Source organism: Erpetoichthys calabaricus, chromosome 12 (genome assembly GCF_900747795.2).
Source record: "Erpetoichthys calabaricus chromosome 12, fErpCal1.3, whole genome shotgun sequence".
Taxonomy (NCBI): Eukaryota; Metazoa; Chordata; class Cladistia; order Polypteriformes; family Polypteridae; genus Erpetoichthys; species Erpetoichthys calabaricus.
The window spans coordinates 3055562-3072216 of record NC_041405.2 but is presented as its reverse complement, the minus strand read 5'-3'; the positions used below and the strand labels follow the sequence as shown (position 1 = coordinate 3072216).

The 16655-nt window shown below is 45.7% G+C and overlaps 1 protein-coding gene across 1 annotated transcript; it reads left to right on the top strand.

Annotated features, from left to right (window-relative positions):
- Positions 1–2672: 2672 nt before the first annotated feature.
- Positions 2673–16254, top strand: prodh2 (proline dehydrogenase 2). The gene is made up of 10 exons (XM_028814865.2): positions 2673–3022; positions 8932–9125; positions 9274–9400; positions 9844–9930; positions 10026–10106; positions 10223–10369; positions 10482–10648; positions 10759–10869; positions 10949–11037; positions 15944–16254. The coding sequence occupies exons 1-10, from the start codon at positions 2816–2818 to the stop codon at positions 16111–16113; spliced, it is 1380 nt and encodes a 459-aa protein (XP_028670698.1). The 5' UTR covers positions 2673–2815; the 3' UTR covers positions 16114–16254.
- Positions 16255–16655: the final 401 nt, after the last annotated feature.

Below are 16655 nucleotides of genomic sequence, written 5' to 3'. Positions count from 1 at the left end.
GCGCAGATGGTCCCATGACAACGGAGACCAGCTGTGGTTCCACTTGAAGACCCTCTCGCTTTGTTGAGCTCATCGCTCTGTCATTTGGGGGTTGAGCCCAGGAACTGCAGTTTGGCCCCTTGTGCCCACCAGCTCTCTCTTTTAGGTCACTACACAGACCTCTGTTCCATAGGTGAGTAATGGGATATGTGAACTTGACTCTCACTTCACCAATGTGATCTGCTCCTGTGTGCAAAACTGGCTGCTCCATTTTAATTGGTTGGTTGGCATCAAGACTCCAGGGTGCTTGAAGACCTCCATCTTGAGCAGCTCCTCGGCCCTGAGCTATAGGAGTCTGGTGCTGTTTTCCACCAGAGGACTATGATGCCAGATTTTGAAGTGCTGATTGTCCTCCCCATATTGACACTGGCTGTAAACTGCTCCAGTGTACACCGGAAGACAACTTCTACAAACTGCAGAGGCGCAGCTCCAAACTGGAAACTCTCCAGACTTCAGTTGGCCCTTGGTACCCTGACCATGAAAATCATTAAACAGGCTTGACGTAGCATAGTGTAGTAATAGTGATCTAATTAACCTTTCAACAATAAGTTATGCGTTATGAAGGGTAATGTTTAATGCCACATGCTCAGGGCCCGATGTCTTGTAGCGATTGGTTGTTTTGACTTATTATAATACAATTTAACCAGCTGAGCAAAATGGCCGTCTACTAAAATGGACTTATGTTGCATTGATAGGTCCATCTGCTTTGATTGTGTCAGCTTTTACGAACCTCTGCTTACCAGATATGCCTTACATCTCTCCAGCCTTGTGGATGGCAGCCGATGTGACACTCCCAATAACATGGCCATACGCTGCACAGTTTACTGTAATTTTACACTGGCCACTTGCCTTTGTTTATTGGACATTCCCACCCTCTTGTGGACATTTTAGTACTACAATGTTTGTGATGCGCCATCTGTTGGAAAGAAAAATGCAATACATTTTATTACTACAAATGTTTGTCATGTGCCATATGTTGGAGCGAAAAATTCAATGCATTTTCTTACTATGAATGTTTTTGATGCACCATCTGATGGAATGAAACAGGCAATGGATTTATTTTTGTTACTATAAACATTTGTGATGCGCCATGTGTTAGAATGGAAAAAAATGCAATGCATTTTATTACTACAGCTGTTTGATGTGCCATTTTGAAATGAAAAGTATGATGCATTTTACCTCAACAAATGTTTGTGATGAGCCATCTGTTGGAATGAAGAGTGCAGTACTAGGAATGTGTGTGATGCGCCACCTATTGGAAAGAAAAATGCAATGCATTTTATTACTACAAATGTTTGTCATGTGCCATATGTTGGAGCGAAAAATTCTATGCATTTTCTGACTACAAATGTTTTTGATGCACCATTTGTTGGAAAGAAACATGCAATGCATTTGATTACTACAAATGTTTGTGATGCTGCAGCTGCTGGAAAGAACAATGCAATGCATTTTATTACTACAAATGTTTGTCGTGTGCCATATCTTGGGGCGAAACATTTAATGCATTTTCTTACTTTGAATGTTTTTGATGCACCATCTGATGGAATGAAACAGGCAATGGATTTATTTTTTGTTACTAGGAACATTTGTGATGCACCATGTGTTGGAATGAAAAAAATGCAATGCACTTTGGTACATCACAAACAGCTGTAGTAATATTTTGAAATGAAAAATGTGATGCATTTTATCTCATGTCTGTGATGAGCCATCTGTTAGAATGAAGAGTGCAATACTAGGAATGTGTGCGATGCACCATCTGTTGGAATGAAAAGGGCAATGCATTTTATCACTACAACTATTTCAGGCACCATGTGTTGGAATGCAAAATGTAATACATTTGATTACTACATGCATTACACAATGCATTCCAATAGATGGTGCATCATGGTACAGAGTGGCCCACGCCGATTGTTACTATTGTTGTTTTATTATTTATGTATTGCTATCTATTTCAAGTATTACTCTCTGTTCACTTAGCTATTATTTATTTATTTTCTGTACCTGTCCTGTGTTGGTTGCACCACGGTCCTGTTGTTTTGTTCCACCATCTGCTGCATGCTGGATGGTATGACACTGAAGCCACTTGACGTGACTTGACCTCAGGACCTCAACACTCCACTCCACTCCATCCTGTTTCGGTGGACTGCCCTTTCATCTCAGACTTGCCTGGCCAGTTTATGGATCGTCGAATGTCCTGCACAGACTCGTCACAAAGCACCCCTGCCAGACCGGTTACAGGGCCCCTAAAGCCCTGGGAGGGAGCTGATGAAGACTTGTTTAAAGAAAGTTGTTTCTTTCCTTATGTCACTCTGTAATTCTCAAAGGACAATATTACAACCAATTATCAAAGCATTAAATATTAATCCCCAGCACATCTGTCTTACAGGCACTTTCAAATAAAGAGTTTAAAAACCGTCAACCTGCCGGTCAGCCGATGGACATCTCGCTCGCCTCGGACTTGACCGCACAATCCACGAGAGTGAAGTGAGCCCTGCGTCTTCATTTCAAGATGGGACAGACAGTTTCACAATGCGTTCTCTCCATCAAATATTCACTTGGTCTCCACTTGCTTAATCGCTCACTCATTAACCCGGCCACCGAGGCCATCACCCCGAGGCCACTCTCACTCTTTCTCTCTTTTTCGCACTCTCTCTCCTGCCCTTTGGGACCGTCCCAGAGGCACCTGCCCCTCCTGTTCAGCTCGACGCCACTCCTGCCTCATTTTTGTCATTTGAGCTGAGACCGGAGCCCAAATTCACGCTGACGAGTGGACGAGATGCACTTGCTTTCGGTGTCATCGTGGAGGGCACTCTCCTCCCGGCTTGCGCCACTCTGCCTCCGCACACTCAGCGGTGAGGCGGCCGTCAGTATGAGCTTTGAGGACGGCCATGCCTTTCGCCTGAAGCAGACCCGGGAGATCCTGCGGGCGCTGGCGGTCTTCAGGATGTGCTCCTTCCCTTTCCTGGTCAACAACTCCATGAAGGTAAGGTGGCAGCAGGTGGGGAGTTACACGAGGAAGGGATGGTTACATTAGGGATCTGCAGAGGTAGGGGACAGCTGTCTCTAGAGAAATGGTGACCCCGTCAGTGCCTGATGCACTCGGCGTGTGGAGCCCAACCTTAAACCTGGGAGAGTCACTAGGTGTGAATGATCAGAGCAAACCCACCTGAGGTGAGCTCACTAGGCGTGAATGGCCCATCAGAGGGGCCCTGCAATGAAATGAAATCCCCTCTTGTCTGATCTCAGTGGGCATCAGCTGCCCATAGGTGAGGAAGAGTGGCTGGCACTTAGACTGCTGGAAGGCTGAAGAGATCCTCAGTGAAATCCTCAGGGCCTTCCATTTATAAGATGGCAGGTGCCAGGTGTGAGTGGTGCAGTGGTGTGGGAGCGAAATGCAAGGAGGTCTTTGAATCTTGTTCTGGTACGGCATCAGTAAAATGTACGCGGTGGAAGGTTTGGTATCACATACGTATGCAGACTTGTGCAGGGAGTGTTGGTTTTAATGTAACGGGAGGCCAGGGTTCAAGTCTCCGGTCCTCCCTGTGTGGAGTTTGCATGTTCTCTCCGTATCTGGGTGCTCAGATTTGCTCCAACAGCCTAAAGACATGCAGGTTTGGTGGTGTGCTGATGTTAAATCGGCCCCGGTGTGTGTGTGTGTGTGTGTTCACCCTCTCTGATTGACTGGCGTCCCATCCAGGGATTGTTCCTGCATTGTGCCCAGTGCTTGCTGAGATTGGCTTAAGTGTCACTATGACACGTGGATGCGTAATTTAGTTACGGAACAATCAATGACATGGGCATGAAGTGTAACGTTTCATGCCACATACTTTGTAAAACAGGCCTGGTGTTTTTCAGGGATAATTGGTTTCAACCTAATATAACTAATAAAATACTAGAAAATACGCAGACCACCGGCCCACCTTTTAATAGGAACATGCAGGTTGACTAAACTAACAATCAACGTAAAACACTGGGCAAGTGGTATGAAACATTACACTCCATGCACATGCAACCTCAAAGTTAACTCGGAAACATGGAGACCTTCGGTCCACCCAAGATTAATGTTCTAGCCCCAGCCATCTGCGAGGACCAGCGGGGTTACACCAAGCCGATGGAGGGGCCGTCCTTCTTCTTCTTCCTGTCACATAATCGGTTTCTACAATTTGCTTCACACTCAGCAGATGTCACTGCTCTTCTCTTTCTCTCCATCATGTCACTTTCTCAATCAGTTTACCATTAGAAGGACAGAAATCCCGAGAACTTTGCAATGGTTGCCAACCAGCCACATTTCATAAGTGTCAGCAGGTTGCGCACAGCTGATTCCAGGGCTTCCATTCTTCTTCTTCTTCCTATCACGTAATCGGCTTCTGTAATTTGTCTTCATGCTCAGCAGATGTCACTGCTCTTCTCTTTCTCTCTGCCATTTCACATTTTCATTCAGTTTGCCAATGCCGTTTTCCATAAGAAACATGCCAAACCCGAGAACGTCCATTAGGCTGCCACCAGCTACATTTGATGAGTAACAGCAAGTTGCGTGCAGCCGATGCCAGGGCTGTCATTCTTCTTTCTTTCTACCACGTAATCATCTTTTGCAATTTGCTTCACACTTCGCAGATGTCACACATCAATCCATTTTCCTATGCAGTTTTTGCTGTAAGAAAGACGCCGACCCCCAGAACTTCTGTGAGGTTGCCACCAGCCACATTTCATGAGTAACTGCAAATTGCGTGCAACCGATGCCAGGGCTGTCATTGTTCTTCTTCTAGTCATGAAATTGGCTTCTGCAATTTGCTTCACACTCAGCAAATGTCACTGCTCTTCTCTTTCTCTCCACCATGTCACCTTCTCAATCAGTTTATCATTAGAAGGACAGAAATCCCGAGAACTTTGCAATGGTTGCCAACCTGCCACATTTCATAAGTAGCAGCAGGTTGCGCACAGCTGATTCCAGGGCTTCCATCCTTCTTCTTCTTCCTGTCATGTAATCGGCTTCTGCAATTTGCTTCACACTCAGCAGATGTCACTGCTCTTCTCTTTCTCTCCACCATGTCACCTTCTCAATCAGTTTATCATTAGAAGGACAGAAATCCCGAGAACTTTGCAATGGTTGCCAACCCGCAGCATTTCATAAGTAGCAGCAGGTTGCGCACAGCTGATTCCAGGGCTTCCGTCCTTCTTCTTCTTCCTGTCACGTAATCGGCTTCTGTAATTTGCTTCACACTCAGCAGATGTCACTACTCTTCTCTTTCTCTCTGCCACCTCACCTTCTGAATCAGTTTGCCAATGCAGTTTTCCATAAGAAACATGCCAAACCCGAGACCTTCCATTAGGCTGCCACCAGCTACATTTGATGAGTAACGGCAAGTTGCGTGCTGCCGATGCCAGGACTGTCATTCTTCTTTCTTCCTACCACGTAATCAGCTTTTGCAATTTGCTTCACGCTTCGCAGATGTCACCCATCAATCCATTTTCCTATGCAGTTTTTGCTGTAAGAAAGACGCCAACTCCCAGAACTTACGTGAGGTTGCCACCAGCCACATTTCATTAGTAACTGCAAGTTGCGTGCAACCGATGCCAGGGCTGTCATTGTGCTTCTTCTAGTCATGAAATCGGCTTCTGCAATTTGCTTTACACTCAGCAGCTGCATATGATTCTCTTTATTTTTTCACCATGCAACCTTCTCAATCAGTTTGCCTGTGCACTTTGGCACAGGAAAGACACAAACTCTGATAACTTTGTGATGGTTTGCGTTTATCATATCATAAGCTTTTGACTAAGATCAAAATCAGGGTTCTGACCCAAGTGGCTCATGTGTAATTGCAACACAATCTTGTGACAGACGGACACAACCCATTTTACTTATATGGATTACAACATAAGAAAATAAAATAATGAATGTAGTAGTGTTGTAGACTTGCAATAAAATAAGATACAGGTGCATGGAGGGTAATGTTCAACCCTGACCCTCCCATTCTACCCATGAAATGCCATATCCAAACCCCACTCACGCCCTTGGAGAATTGTATGCCAACACGTGTACCCATGTCACTGCCAGAGCGACAACACCCTGCACCACCCTCTCCAGACAAGTGCACGTCCCATTAAATGTTTCCTCTTTTCATCATTCATAATAATAAAAAATATGCAAACTCGCCAACATCTAATGACGCGATGTGTAGTGTGGCAGACGGCTGGGACCCTCGCCAGGCCGGAAAGCCTCGATGATGGAAGGACCAAAGGAGAGAACATATCCACAACATTACCTCCACCGGGACGCGAGAGGGCAGCCTACCTGGATTGCATCGGGGACACGGGCTTGGAGCAGGGAGGCTCAACCCTGTTGGGGCACGTGGTCACCTCCAGGGGGCGCCATGGACTGCAGCACTTCCACCACACCTGGGTGTACTGCCAGAAAAAGATCAGAGTGCATCCATAAAAGAGTCCATTCCAGGAGCTGGAGTCGGGAGGTGGTGGACAGAGTTACACGGAGGAGAAAATAGAGAGAAAGAGAAGAATTCAAAAGGGTGTGTGTTACACGTGTGTCTCTGTGCCTATGTGTGTGTAGGGGGGCTGATCGTTCACAGGAGCTAAAAACGATTTGCTTCTCAGCCCCTCCATTATCTGTGCAGTGCCTGCGCGTTCTTCCCTGTTCTGCTCGGTCCTCTCTTGGAACTCCAATTTAATCTCAAAGATCGGTCAATGGTTGTAAATGGGCCCAACGTGAGGGGCTTCCCTCGAATCGCCTTGCGTCCCATCCACTGTTGGTCTCTGCCTTACACCCGACGCTACTCTGAGAGATGTCAACTCCCTGCATCTCTGAAACAGGTGAAGCGAGTCCTGAAAACAGATGGATGATCTTGCTTTGTTCTGTCATGCGAGTCTTCAGAACACTCTGGACAAGAACAGGCCGATTCAGCCCAATAAAGCTCACCAGTCCTGTCCACTTATTTCTTCTAAAAAAACATCAAGTCGAGTTTTGAAAGTCCCTAACGTCTTACTGTCTACCTCGCTATTGGGTCGCTTATTCCAAGTGTCTGTCATTCTTTGTGTAAAGAAAAACTTCTTAATGTTTGTGCGACATTTACTCTTCACAAGTTTCCAACTGTGTCCCCGTGTTCTTGATGAACTCATTTTAAAGTCACCTTCTCGATCCACTGGACTAATTCCCTTCATCATTTTAAACACTTCACTCAGGTCTCCTCTTCATATCCTTAAGGCTCAGCTCTTTTAATCTTTCCTCATCATTCATCCTCTGTAGCCCTGAATCAGTCTAGTTGCTCTTCTGTGGACCTTCTCTGGTGCTGCTATGTCCTTTTTGTAGCCTGGAGACCAAAACTGCATCCAGGACTCCAGCTGAGGCTTCACCAGTGTGTTATAAAGATGAGCAGAACCTCCTGTGACTTGCACTCCACACATCAAGGTGCTATATAACATGACATTCTGTGAGCCTTCTTAATGGCTTCTGTCTGGAAGTCGATAGCTTAGAGTCCACTACGACTCCTAAATCCTTCTCATAAGGTGGACTCTCGATTTTCTGACCTCCCTTTGTGTATTCAGACCTCACATTTTTGCTTCCTATGTGTAATTCTTTACATTTACTGACATTAAATTTCATCGTCCACAAATCTGCCCAAGCCTGTCTGCTATCCAAGTCCTTCTGTGATGATATAACGGATTCCAAATGATCTGCTAATCCATCTGTCTTGGTATCATCTGCAAACTTCACCAGCTTGTTACTTCTATTCCTATCTAAATCATTTCTATATATTAAAAATAGCAGCGGCCCCAGCACTGCCCCCTGCTGGTCACCACTCTTAACATCTACCAATTCTGATGACGTTCCTCACACCATCACCCTCTGCTTCCTGTGTCTGAGCCAATTCTGCACCCACCTACACCCTGACCTGCCAATTCCTTTAGTTTGATGCCCACCCTCTCATGTGGCACCTCATCAAATGCTTTCTGAAAGTCCACATCAATAATCTCATCTGCTCCACTTTGATTTATTCCTTTGTTTCTTCCTCATAGAATTCCAGCCTGTCAGTAAAACACGACCTCCCTCTTCTGACCCCACACTGACTGTCCTGTCCTTGCCAGGTGTTGCTCAATCTCCTCCTTAATAATTCCTTCCATTCATTTTCCTGTGATGTTTCATGTTAAGCTTACTGGCCTATAGCTGCTTGGACCTGCCCACTCACCCTTTTTATATAACGGGATGAACTTTGCCATTTTCCAGTCCCCTCCAGTGCGCAGTGACTTCCTAAACATATGTGCCAAATATCTGCACTCGCTCAGCTCCTTAAGAACTTGAGGATAAATATGATCTGCTCCTGGTGATTTGTTTGACTTCAGCTTATTTAATCTGAGCAGCTCTTCTCTCTTTACAATTTCCAAATCCCTCAGTTCCTCCTTAGTAGTCCCTGTTACTGCTCTGAGGTTATCCACTTGCTCACTTGTGAAGACCCCAGAAAAATGCAAGTTTAGGGCATCCGCTATTTCACTGTCTGTATCTTTTAATTCCCCTTTAGTATTTCTGAAGCACTTCACCTCCTCCTTGACTGTTCTCTAACTATTTAAAGAATCTCTTAAGGTCGTCTTCACCTTATCTGCTCTATTCCTCTCCAACTGACTTTTAGCCTCCCTGATATCCTTCTTAATGGTTGAAATGGTAGTCTTGGATCTGTGTTCCCCTGGAGGCCTGCACTACTCCTACCACCTTCAACATTAACCACTGCAGGTCCTGATGACCTTTCCTTCCACATTCTGGTCCCGTTCTATCCATTGTCCCAGCTATGGGTATTTTGACCCTTTCACTTGTGGGTTGTCTGCAGTAACGCCCAACGCTCATCCTGGTTTTCTCTCTTCCTCTTTTACTCTTCATGTCTCGCCCAGCTGATGGAGGTGTCTCGATTACTCCTGAGACAGCGCTTGTTCGCACTCCTCATGAAGTCCACAGCTTATGGTCAGTTTGTAGCTGGAGAGACCATGCCAGAGATTCGCTTCACAATGGAGAAGCTGAGCATGATGGGAATGAGGCCAATGCTGGCCGTGCCTATTGAGGAGGACCTCGGCGAAATGAAGACAGGGTAGGACACTCCACGCTCATCTATTGACATTGTATTATTTATTTTTTATATTTTTGTGAACTAGTATCTAAAGGGACATGCGTCTGGTTTGAGGTTTTCCATCATTTCTTTGTGTTCCTCCTCTTTGCTTCTTGCCGCTTACTTTCAGGGAGTCGCAGTACAACCAGAATTTGGAGACCATGCTTGAATGTGTGAAGATCTCGCACAGTGGCTCCAAGGTTACGTATCCCATGATGCAGCTGAAGGTCACGGCCCTGCTAAGTGCTGAACTGTGTGTAAGTGCTACGCCATGTGGGGAGCTTGTTGTGTTTTCATGCAAAGCTACGGATGCAACTCTCGGCTGAATGATTTCAAGGAAGTTTGAGACGTGTGGGTCTGTTCCTGGGAGTTGGCCTACAAGGAACTCTCCACTCTTTGGTGGTGCCAACTCATAGCTGTAAGACCTCCATTAGGGTATGGCGGGTTTGTTTGGTTTGAGTTGCTGGTCTGTGAAGCTGACCCCAGTTGAACTAAAGTGAATGTGTGGGATGGGGACGGGTTTCAAAGGAAGTCTTCAGGTGTGGACTGTTTCTGTCCCTATAAGGGACCACTGTGTGGTCTACTAATGATAAATTGGAGTCATTATGAGATGGTTTTAGGGCATCCCTCCATTATGTGGACCTCCAGAGAGCTCCTCTCGACTCCATGGACATTTCCGTCTCCTTCTGTCTTTCTCCAGACCAAGATCACCATGCTCCTCACTGACAGCCAACTCCGGGAGAAGCACTTTGGGTTGGACTGCATCGTCCGTGCTCTGGAGGGCCAGGTAGGCTGCAATCATTTCATTTTTTAAGGGTGATCCCATCAGGTTGAATATCCCGGAAGCCTCCAGGCCTGATTTGCTGTCCTCCTTCATCGTAGGACGTCAACTTCCCAAGTCTGAGTGAGGGTGAGACGCAGCACTTCCTGTGTGCCATGAGGCGGCTGAATCGTGTTGGAGAGGTGAGAGGGAATGGCACGGAGACCACCCATCGAGGATGGTCAGCTATGTCGGCTGCATCTCCCTTCAGGTGGTCTGTTCTAGGACAAACAGAAACTCTTCTCTACCTCCTCTTTAGTATGCCAGAGAGCACAAGGTCCGAGTGCTAGTGGACGCTGAATACACTTACATTAACCCCACCCTGACGTTGGTGACCTTAGCCATGATGAAGAAGTTTAACCGGTCGGAGCCCTGGATCTGGAACACCTATCAGTGCTATCTAAAGGTCTTGAGAAAAGTGACGCGGGGAGAGGAATTTCCTCGATGTTGAGAATGGGCCTCAGGTGAGTAATACTAGACAGGTCACCAGCTAACGCGTCTTCTACCCTCACCCACAGGACTCCTTCTCACTGCTGTCTCAAGATCTGGACCTTGCAGCCCAAGAGGGATTTGCTTTCGGGGTGAAGTTGGTTAGAGGGGCCTACATGGACAAAGAAAGGAAACTCGCCAAAGAGCAGGGCTACCCAGATCCTGTCCACAAATCGTGGGAAGACACCAATCGGAGGTGGGGCTCCACTGCTTTACATTTCCATTCTTCCTTTCACCGTTTTTTGCTTCTCACGGACAACTTGTGAATGGAAGTGGACTGAGGGGACCTGCTTCTGTCTGTTGTAGCTACCACAAATCCCTGAACAGGATGCTTGAGATGGCGGCTCAAGACGGGAAGTGGTACAATTTAATCGTGGCCACTCACAACGAGGAGTCTGTCAAGCACGCCATTGATAGGTCAGTGTCGGACACCTTGCGGAAGGTTCCAGTATGCGTGTAACCAGATCCCTGGTAACTAACATCAGTCCTCTTCTAGGATGAAAGCTCTGGGCATCTCGAAGGATGCTAGCTCGGTTTGCTTTGGACAGCTGCTGGGAATGTGTGACCACGTCTCTTTGACTTTAGGTAAGCCACATCGTGCGGGGGTTTGAATGTTGTGAAGTGTTTCGGCTCCAAGGTTACTCACCGAACGCCTTTGCTATGGTGACACAAGCGGTTCAAAGCTCCTGAGATCCGTCGGTGGGATTCCTCAGGGTGCTATGCTTTCCATCCAGGTCAGGCTGATAGGCCATTTTAAAATGAGGGAGGGACTTTGTGTGAAGGTACCCGGGTGTGGACTGTCAGCCCACACATGTTCTTGCCATTTGCCTCATTCATTGTGTAGCACTTGTGGACTGTAGAGGGCGCTGCAGTGCTGCAAACCTCAGAGACAACCAACATTGTGTAAGTTCACACCTCACAAGAACTCACTCAAAGTTCAGTTCACACCGATTCAAATGAATAAAATCACGTTCACAGTTCACAATTTCAATTTTGAACTAGTTCATGCATGCCTTATATTAGACTGTCACAGTGTTCTTCAATAAAATACAATAATTATGTAGACATTTGTATTTAAATACACTTTACTGAGTTATACCCAGCAACAAACACGTATAACCATATATGCTAATACCATCCCGGTCAAAAAAGAAATGAAATAGATGCACGTATACATAGAAATTACCAACCGCGTGACACAAACCGTGACCTGCGCGTAGGTGAGCTAACTGATTACGCTGCCGGTCAAAATTCATGTCACACATTGCATGTTCAATGGGGAAAATCTAAAGTGGCCTCGCGGAGTCAAGCGATTTCCTAAAAGCGAAAGCAGAGCTTCACCGCGTGCTCGTGTCAGCGGCAGACACAAACAGCACCAATTTGATTTGACGTTATTTTTTTCCGAATACGAATAAATGGCAAAAAATTTGAATGAAATAAATATTCATAAAAATCCACTATTTGTGCTTATCAGAAAACCGTATTTGGATTCGGCTCCACCCCTACATTGCAGGGTAAGGTAAAACGTTTAATCAGGACCTAAACCAGATCCAGAATGTCACTGAAAACTGAACTGAGCTCACGTTCAAGTTCTTCACTCACAAATACGTTACGTTAAGTTCTCAGTTCTTAGAAGAATGAGCTTGGTCAATGAAGGCCATCTTTGGAACTCGTTCATGCACAACACTGGAGACGACCACACAAACACAAGTCCATCCATCCATCTAGTATCCAACCCACTAAATCCTAACTACAGGGTCACGGGGGTCTGCTGGAGCCAATCCCAGCCAACACAGGGCACAAGGCAGGAAACAAACCCTGGGCAGGGCGCCAGCCCACCACAGGGCACACACACACACACACACACACACACACACCAAGCACACACTAGGGACAATTTAGAATCGCCAATGCACCTAACCTGTATGTCTTTGGACTGTGGGAGGAAACCCACCCAGACACGGGGAGAACATGCAAACTCCACGCAGGGAACCCGGGACTCCTAACTGCGAGGCAGCAGCACTACCCACTGCGCCAGCCACAAACAGAAGTCTTAGGTTTAAATATGTCATTATTATACAATAATCCCCACAGATGGTCTCCAATGCACACGGTACTTCTTTCTCACTTGTTCATGCTCTCCTCCACATCCAGGTGAGTGTTGTCCTTCTCCTTCCCGACTCCGACTTACCTGGATGTGGCAGGACCTGAGAGTACGTCCAGTTCCCGATGGAAACACTTCTGGGTCGATCAGAAGTCCCAGAGACCATGGAGCATAGCTTGAGATAGCACCCCCTGGTGGCACCCAGGGAACTCCACAGGATTGCTCTACAGCACTACAACCCACAGCATACCCTGTGGTTATCCATGGGTGTACCCGTCCCCAGGGATGCTGCCATCTAGCAGTTTGGGAGACTATGTAATCATTCTGCTCTTTCTGTCCTTCCTTCATGCGGGCTTCCCAGTCGGGTAATGTTCCTCTGTTGGTTCCTGCCAGAATGCCAGTGTACCATTTCCTTTTTTGGTGTCTTATGTCCCAATCTCTGTGTATGCAGAGGACCTCCTGCCTCTTTTCAGGTCCGTTGTTTTCCTGTGCCTCCCAGCCAGACACGGGAAGGGAGTCCAATCCACTTCCTGCCTCCCACGTCTTACACAATCGTGATTTTATAGGATTGTCATTATCATCACATGAACAGAAAACAGTGAGATTCTTACTTTAATGTGTTGATCAATATGTAACATGTCAACAGTATCTCACCTAGAAACTCACGTCCTCTGTACCTGAAACCAATGTCATTGCAGTTGTGTCCAGCAGAGAGCGCCAGCTCCTCAGAAGGGATGAACTCCATGCAGGGAGTCTCACTGTGGAAAGGCTTCCAGCGCAGCCTCAGAGCTTCAGTGGCCACTGGTACCTTATAGATGTAGAACATTATCGTCAGATCCTGCCTTTCTAGTTACCTCCTGCAGCCATACCACATGCACTTCAACAGCAACAACAATTTATTATATATTTGTATAGATAGATAGATAGATAGATAGATAGATAGATAGATAGATAGATAGATAGATAGATAGATAGATAGATAGATAGATAGATAGATAGATTTTGGTATAGTTGGCAGGATTAGATAGATAGATAGATAGATAGATAGATAGATAGATAGATAGATAGATAGATAGATAGATAGATAGATAGATAGATAGATAGATAGATAGATAGATACTGTATTAATCCCCAAGAGGAAATTCACATATAGCCCAAAATCACACAAGGAGTGCTGCAGTGGGCTTTAACAGGTCCTGCTTTTGACAGCATAATCCCCCCCCAACCCCTCCCAATTGACTTTCTAAGAAGACAAGAAAAAAAAAAACCTTGTAGGGAACAAAATGGAAGAAATCTTGGGAAAGGCAATTCAGAGAGGGAGAGAGAAAGACAGAGACCCCCTTCCAGGTACAGTAGATTAGGCGTGCAATGGATGTCAAAAAATGGGGTAAATACAACACACGAAACAGAACATAAGTGTTCCTCTACACAGCTCGAGATGGTCAGTCTGTCCTGGCCACCTCGGGAATACAATGTAATAGTAGAAGCTATGAAGCTAAGCGCCAGAATAGATGATATCACATATGAGGATTCAGATTTGTTCAGAGTCCTGGAGACCTCGGCCAACAAGCTGCCTTCCCCCTTACTGGCCAATCCACAGATCAGAAGACGTCACCCACCTGAAGCTCAGCACGTTCAGACCAAGCTGGAAAAACTTGGGCTGGTGCTGGAAGAGGTGTTAATGAGGTCAGCAAGGGGGGCACTTACCCTGTGGTCTGAATGTGTGGATCTCAATGCCCCAGTGACTTAGACACTGTGAAAATCTGTAAATCTGGCACTGTCCTTGGGATGAGACATACAACCGAGGTCCAGACTGTCTGCAGTCATAAAAGGTCCCGGAGCACCCATCATAAAGAGTAGGGTGTATCCCGATGTCCTGGCTAAATTGCCCATCACATCCTAATCATTCTGGCCCCCTTAATCACCCCCTGTCTCTGACTGGCTAACTATCTCTCACCCCTTCACCAGCTAATGTGTGGTGAACGGGCTGGAATAAAATGGCTGCTGTCGCATCATTGTGGTAGAAATGTAACATCTTATTATAGAAAGAAACATCCCCTAACAGGACAAATCAGTCACCAGGCAGGAGCAGAGCTCTTCATGGTGTCTTTTAATTACTCCTTGGCAAAATGCCTCAGAGGGATCGTTCATCAGAAGCAAGTCTGTTACAGCCTGGTCAGAGAAACAAAGAATAGAAGTTCATGTTTTATACAATTGAATTTACATACAATGCCAATCAATGTATACATTTACTCTGCTTGGTTTGTTGGTTTACACTCAAATGACTTCTATAAAATAAAAGTCTATTATATTCTACTAGACAAAGAGCCTGTTTCGACAACGTAAGATGAAATGGGCACGAGTTTGTGTCAGCAGTGTATGAAGAACAAATGATAAGTAACAAAGAAGTTGTTTTGTAATGATAATAGTCCGCTTTACTCATTACTGTACAGGCTTGTACTGTTAGTTGATGAATTTTCCAGGCCTATAGTATAATATTGAATGATGAATGTTCCAGTACAATATGGAATACTAATAAGTATAAGCACCACAAACCTGATATAGGTGTATTGAATGAATGCGTAATTAGGCCTCGAGCTGTAGTCGAAATCGCCTTCCAGGCCTCTAGAGCTTTAATCAAAGTCGCCTTTCTCTTTGAATTTTTGCGGCCGTAAATCCGCCTCCTGCCGCGATGTTGGGGTTGGATGTCGGTCTCGTAAGGTTTTTCGGGTAGCTGCGCAGAAGGCGACTGCGCATTCGGCTTCGGACGGACGTGAGTGAGTGAGTGAGTGAGTGAGTGAGTGAGTGAGTGAGTGAGTGAGTGAGTGAGTGAGTGAGGAGGCAGGCGAATTATGTATTAAGATTCTGGTTCTTCTTATACCTTTCAGTTGCGCCACCACCCTTGACATTTCTGTGCATATCACGACTGTCCATTCTGGTTTACAGGACATCTGCTGATTTCTTAGTCATCTTTTGGTACATGTTGTTGTTTACTTGTCCTTTATCTGTTTTCCTGATATTCCTGCAAAGGTTTCTGACATTTATTAATCCTTTACGCAATTTAAGATGAATGCTATGCTAACCCTACAATTATTCTTCCACATCATTCAGGTGGATGCCGCACATTAGTTGTGGTTGAAGTGGCTCCTCATGTAAAAACACTTTGAGTAGTAAGAAAAGTGCTATACCAACATAAAGAATTATGATTATTATTAATCCCAGGAGACTTTGGGGGGAGCCAGTCCTCCTTCAGGAGTCTCTTCCATCACACTTGTTCCCTTCTCTGCTCCGCCATCTTCTGCCTGTTGACTACATTTCGATTCACAGTAGTGTCCAGAGGAGTGAGGCCAATTCTGTTTTATCCATTTTTTATTAACCACACTGCAGGTCAACACGGATTTGCTATCTACAAGTCTATCCCTTATGGCCCCATAAATGATGTCCTGCCTTACCTGGTGAGACGTGCGCAGGAGAACCGGACCGTGCTGCAGGGGATACGCAAGGAGAGAGACCTGCTGAGGAGGGAGCTGTGGAGGCGGCTGCTGAAACGCACCTAAGACCACTCGGGAGCAGACTGGGGGTGTTCTGCTGTTTTCTTTCCCTTTCCATCTTCTTCTTTTGGGACATTTGGATGTAAACTACAAGAAATGATGGCCATGTTTATAATAAAATAAAAATAATAAAAATAATAAAAATGAGCAAGCAACAATGTATCTGCCATATATTGCTTCAACTCTAGTAAGCAAGTGAATTCAGAAGCTTTCATGGTGTGTGGTGTTCATCCGTCAGATAAAAACAGAATCAGAGAAATGAAAGGGCAGCTGATGGGTCACCTGGCACCCTTTTCACTGGCATATGAAGCCAATGTGTGTTTCCTGCCCCCATCCATTTCACTGCTATGATTGCATTTCATTTTTGGGAATGGTGATTTAACTTATAACGTGTCCTGGTTGGATGAAGATCACGCTCAGGCATTGGGACACTATGTCTACTGGCTGCTACCACAACAAAGCATTGGTGTACATTTGGGATCAACACTCAAGCATTTAGAAAATGGTGGCAAAATAACAAAGCGAGATGAGCTGCTGCCTTTCATACT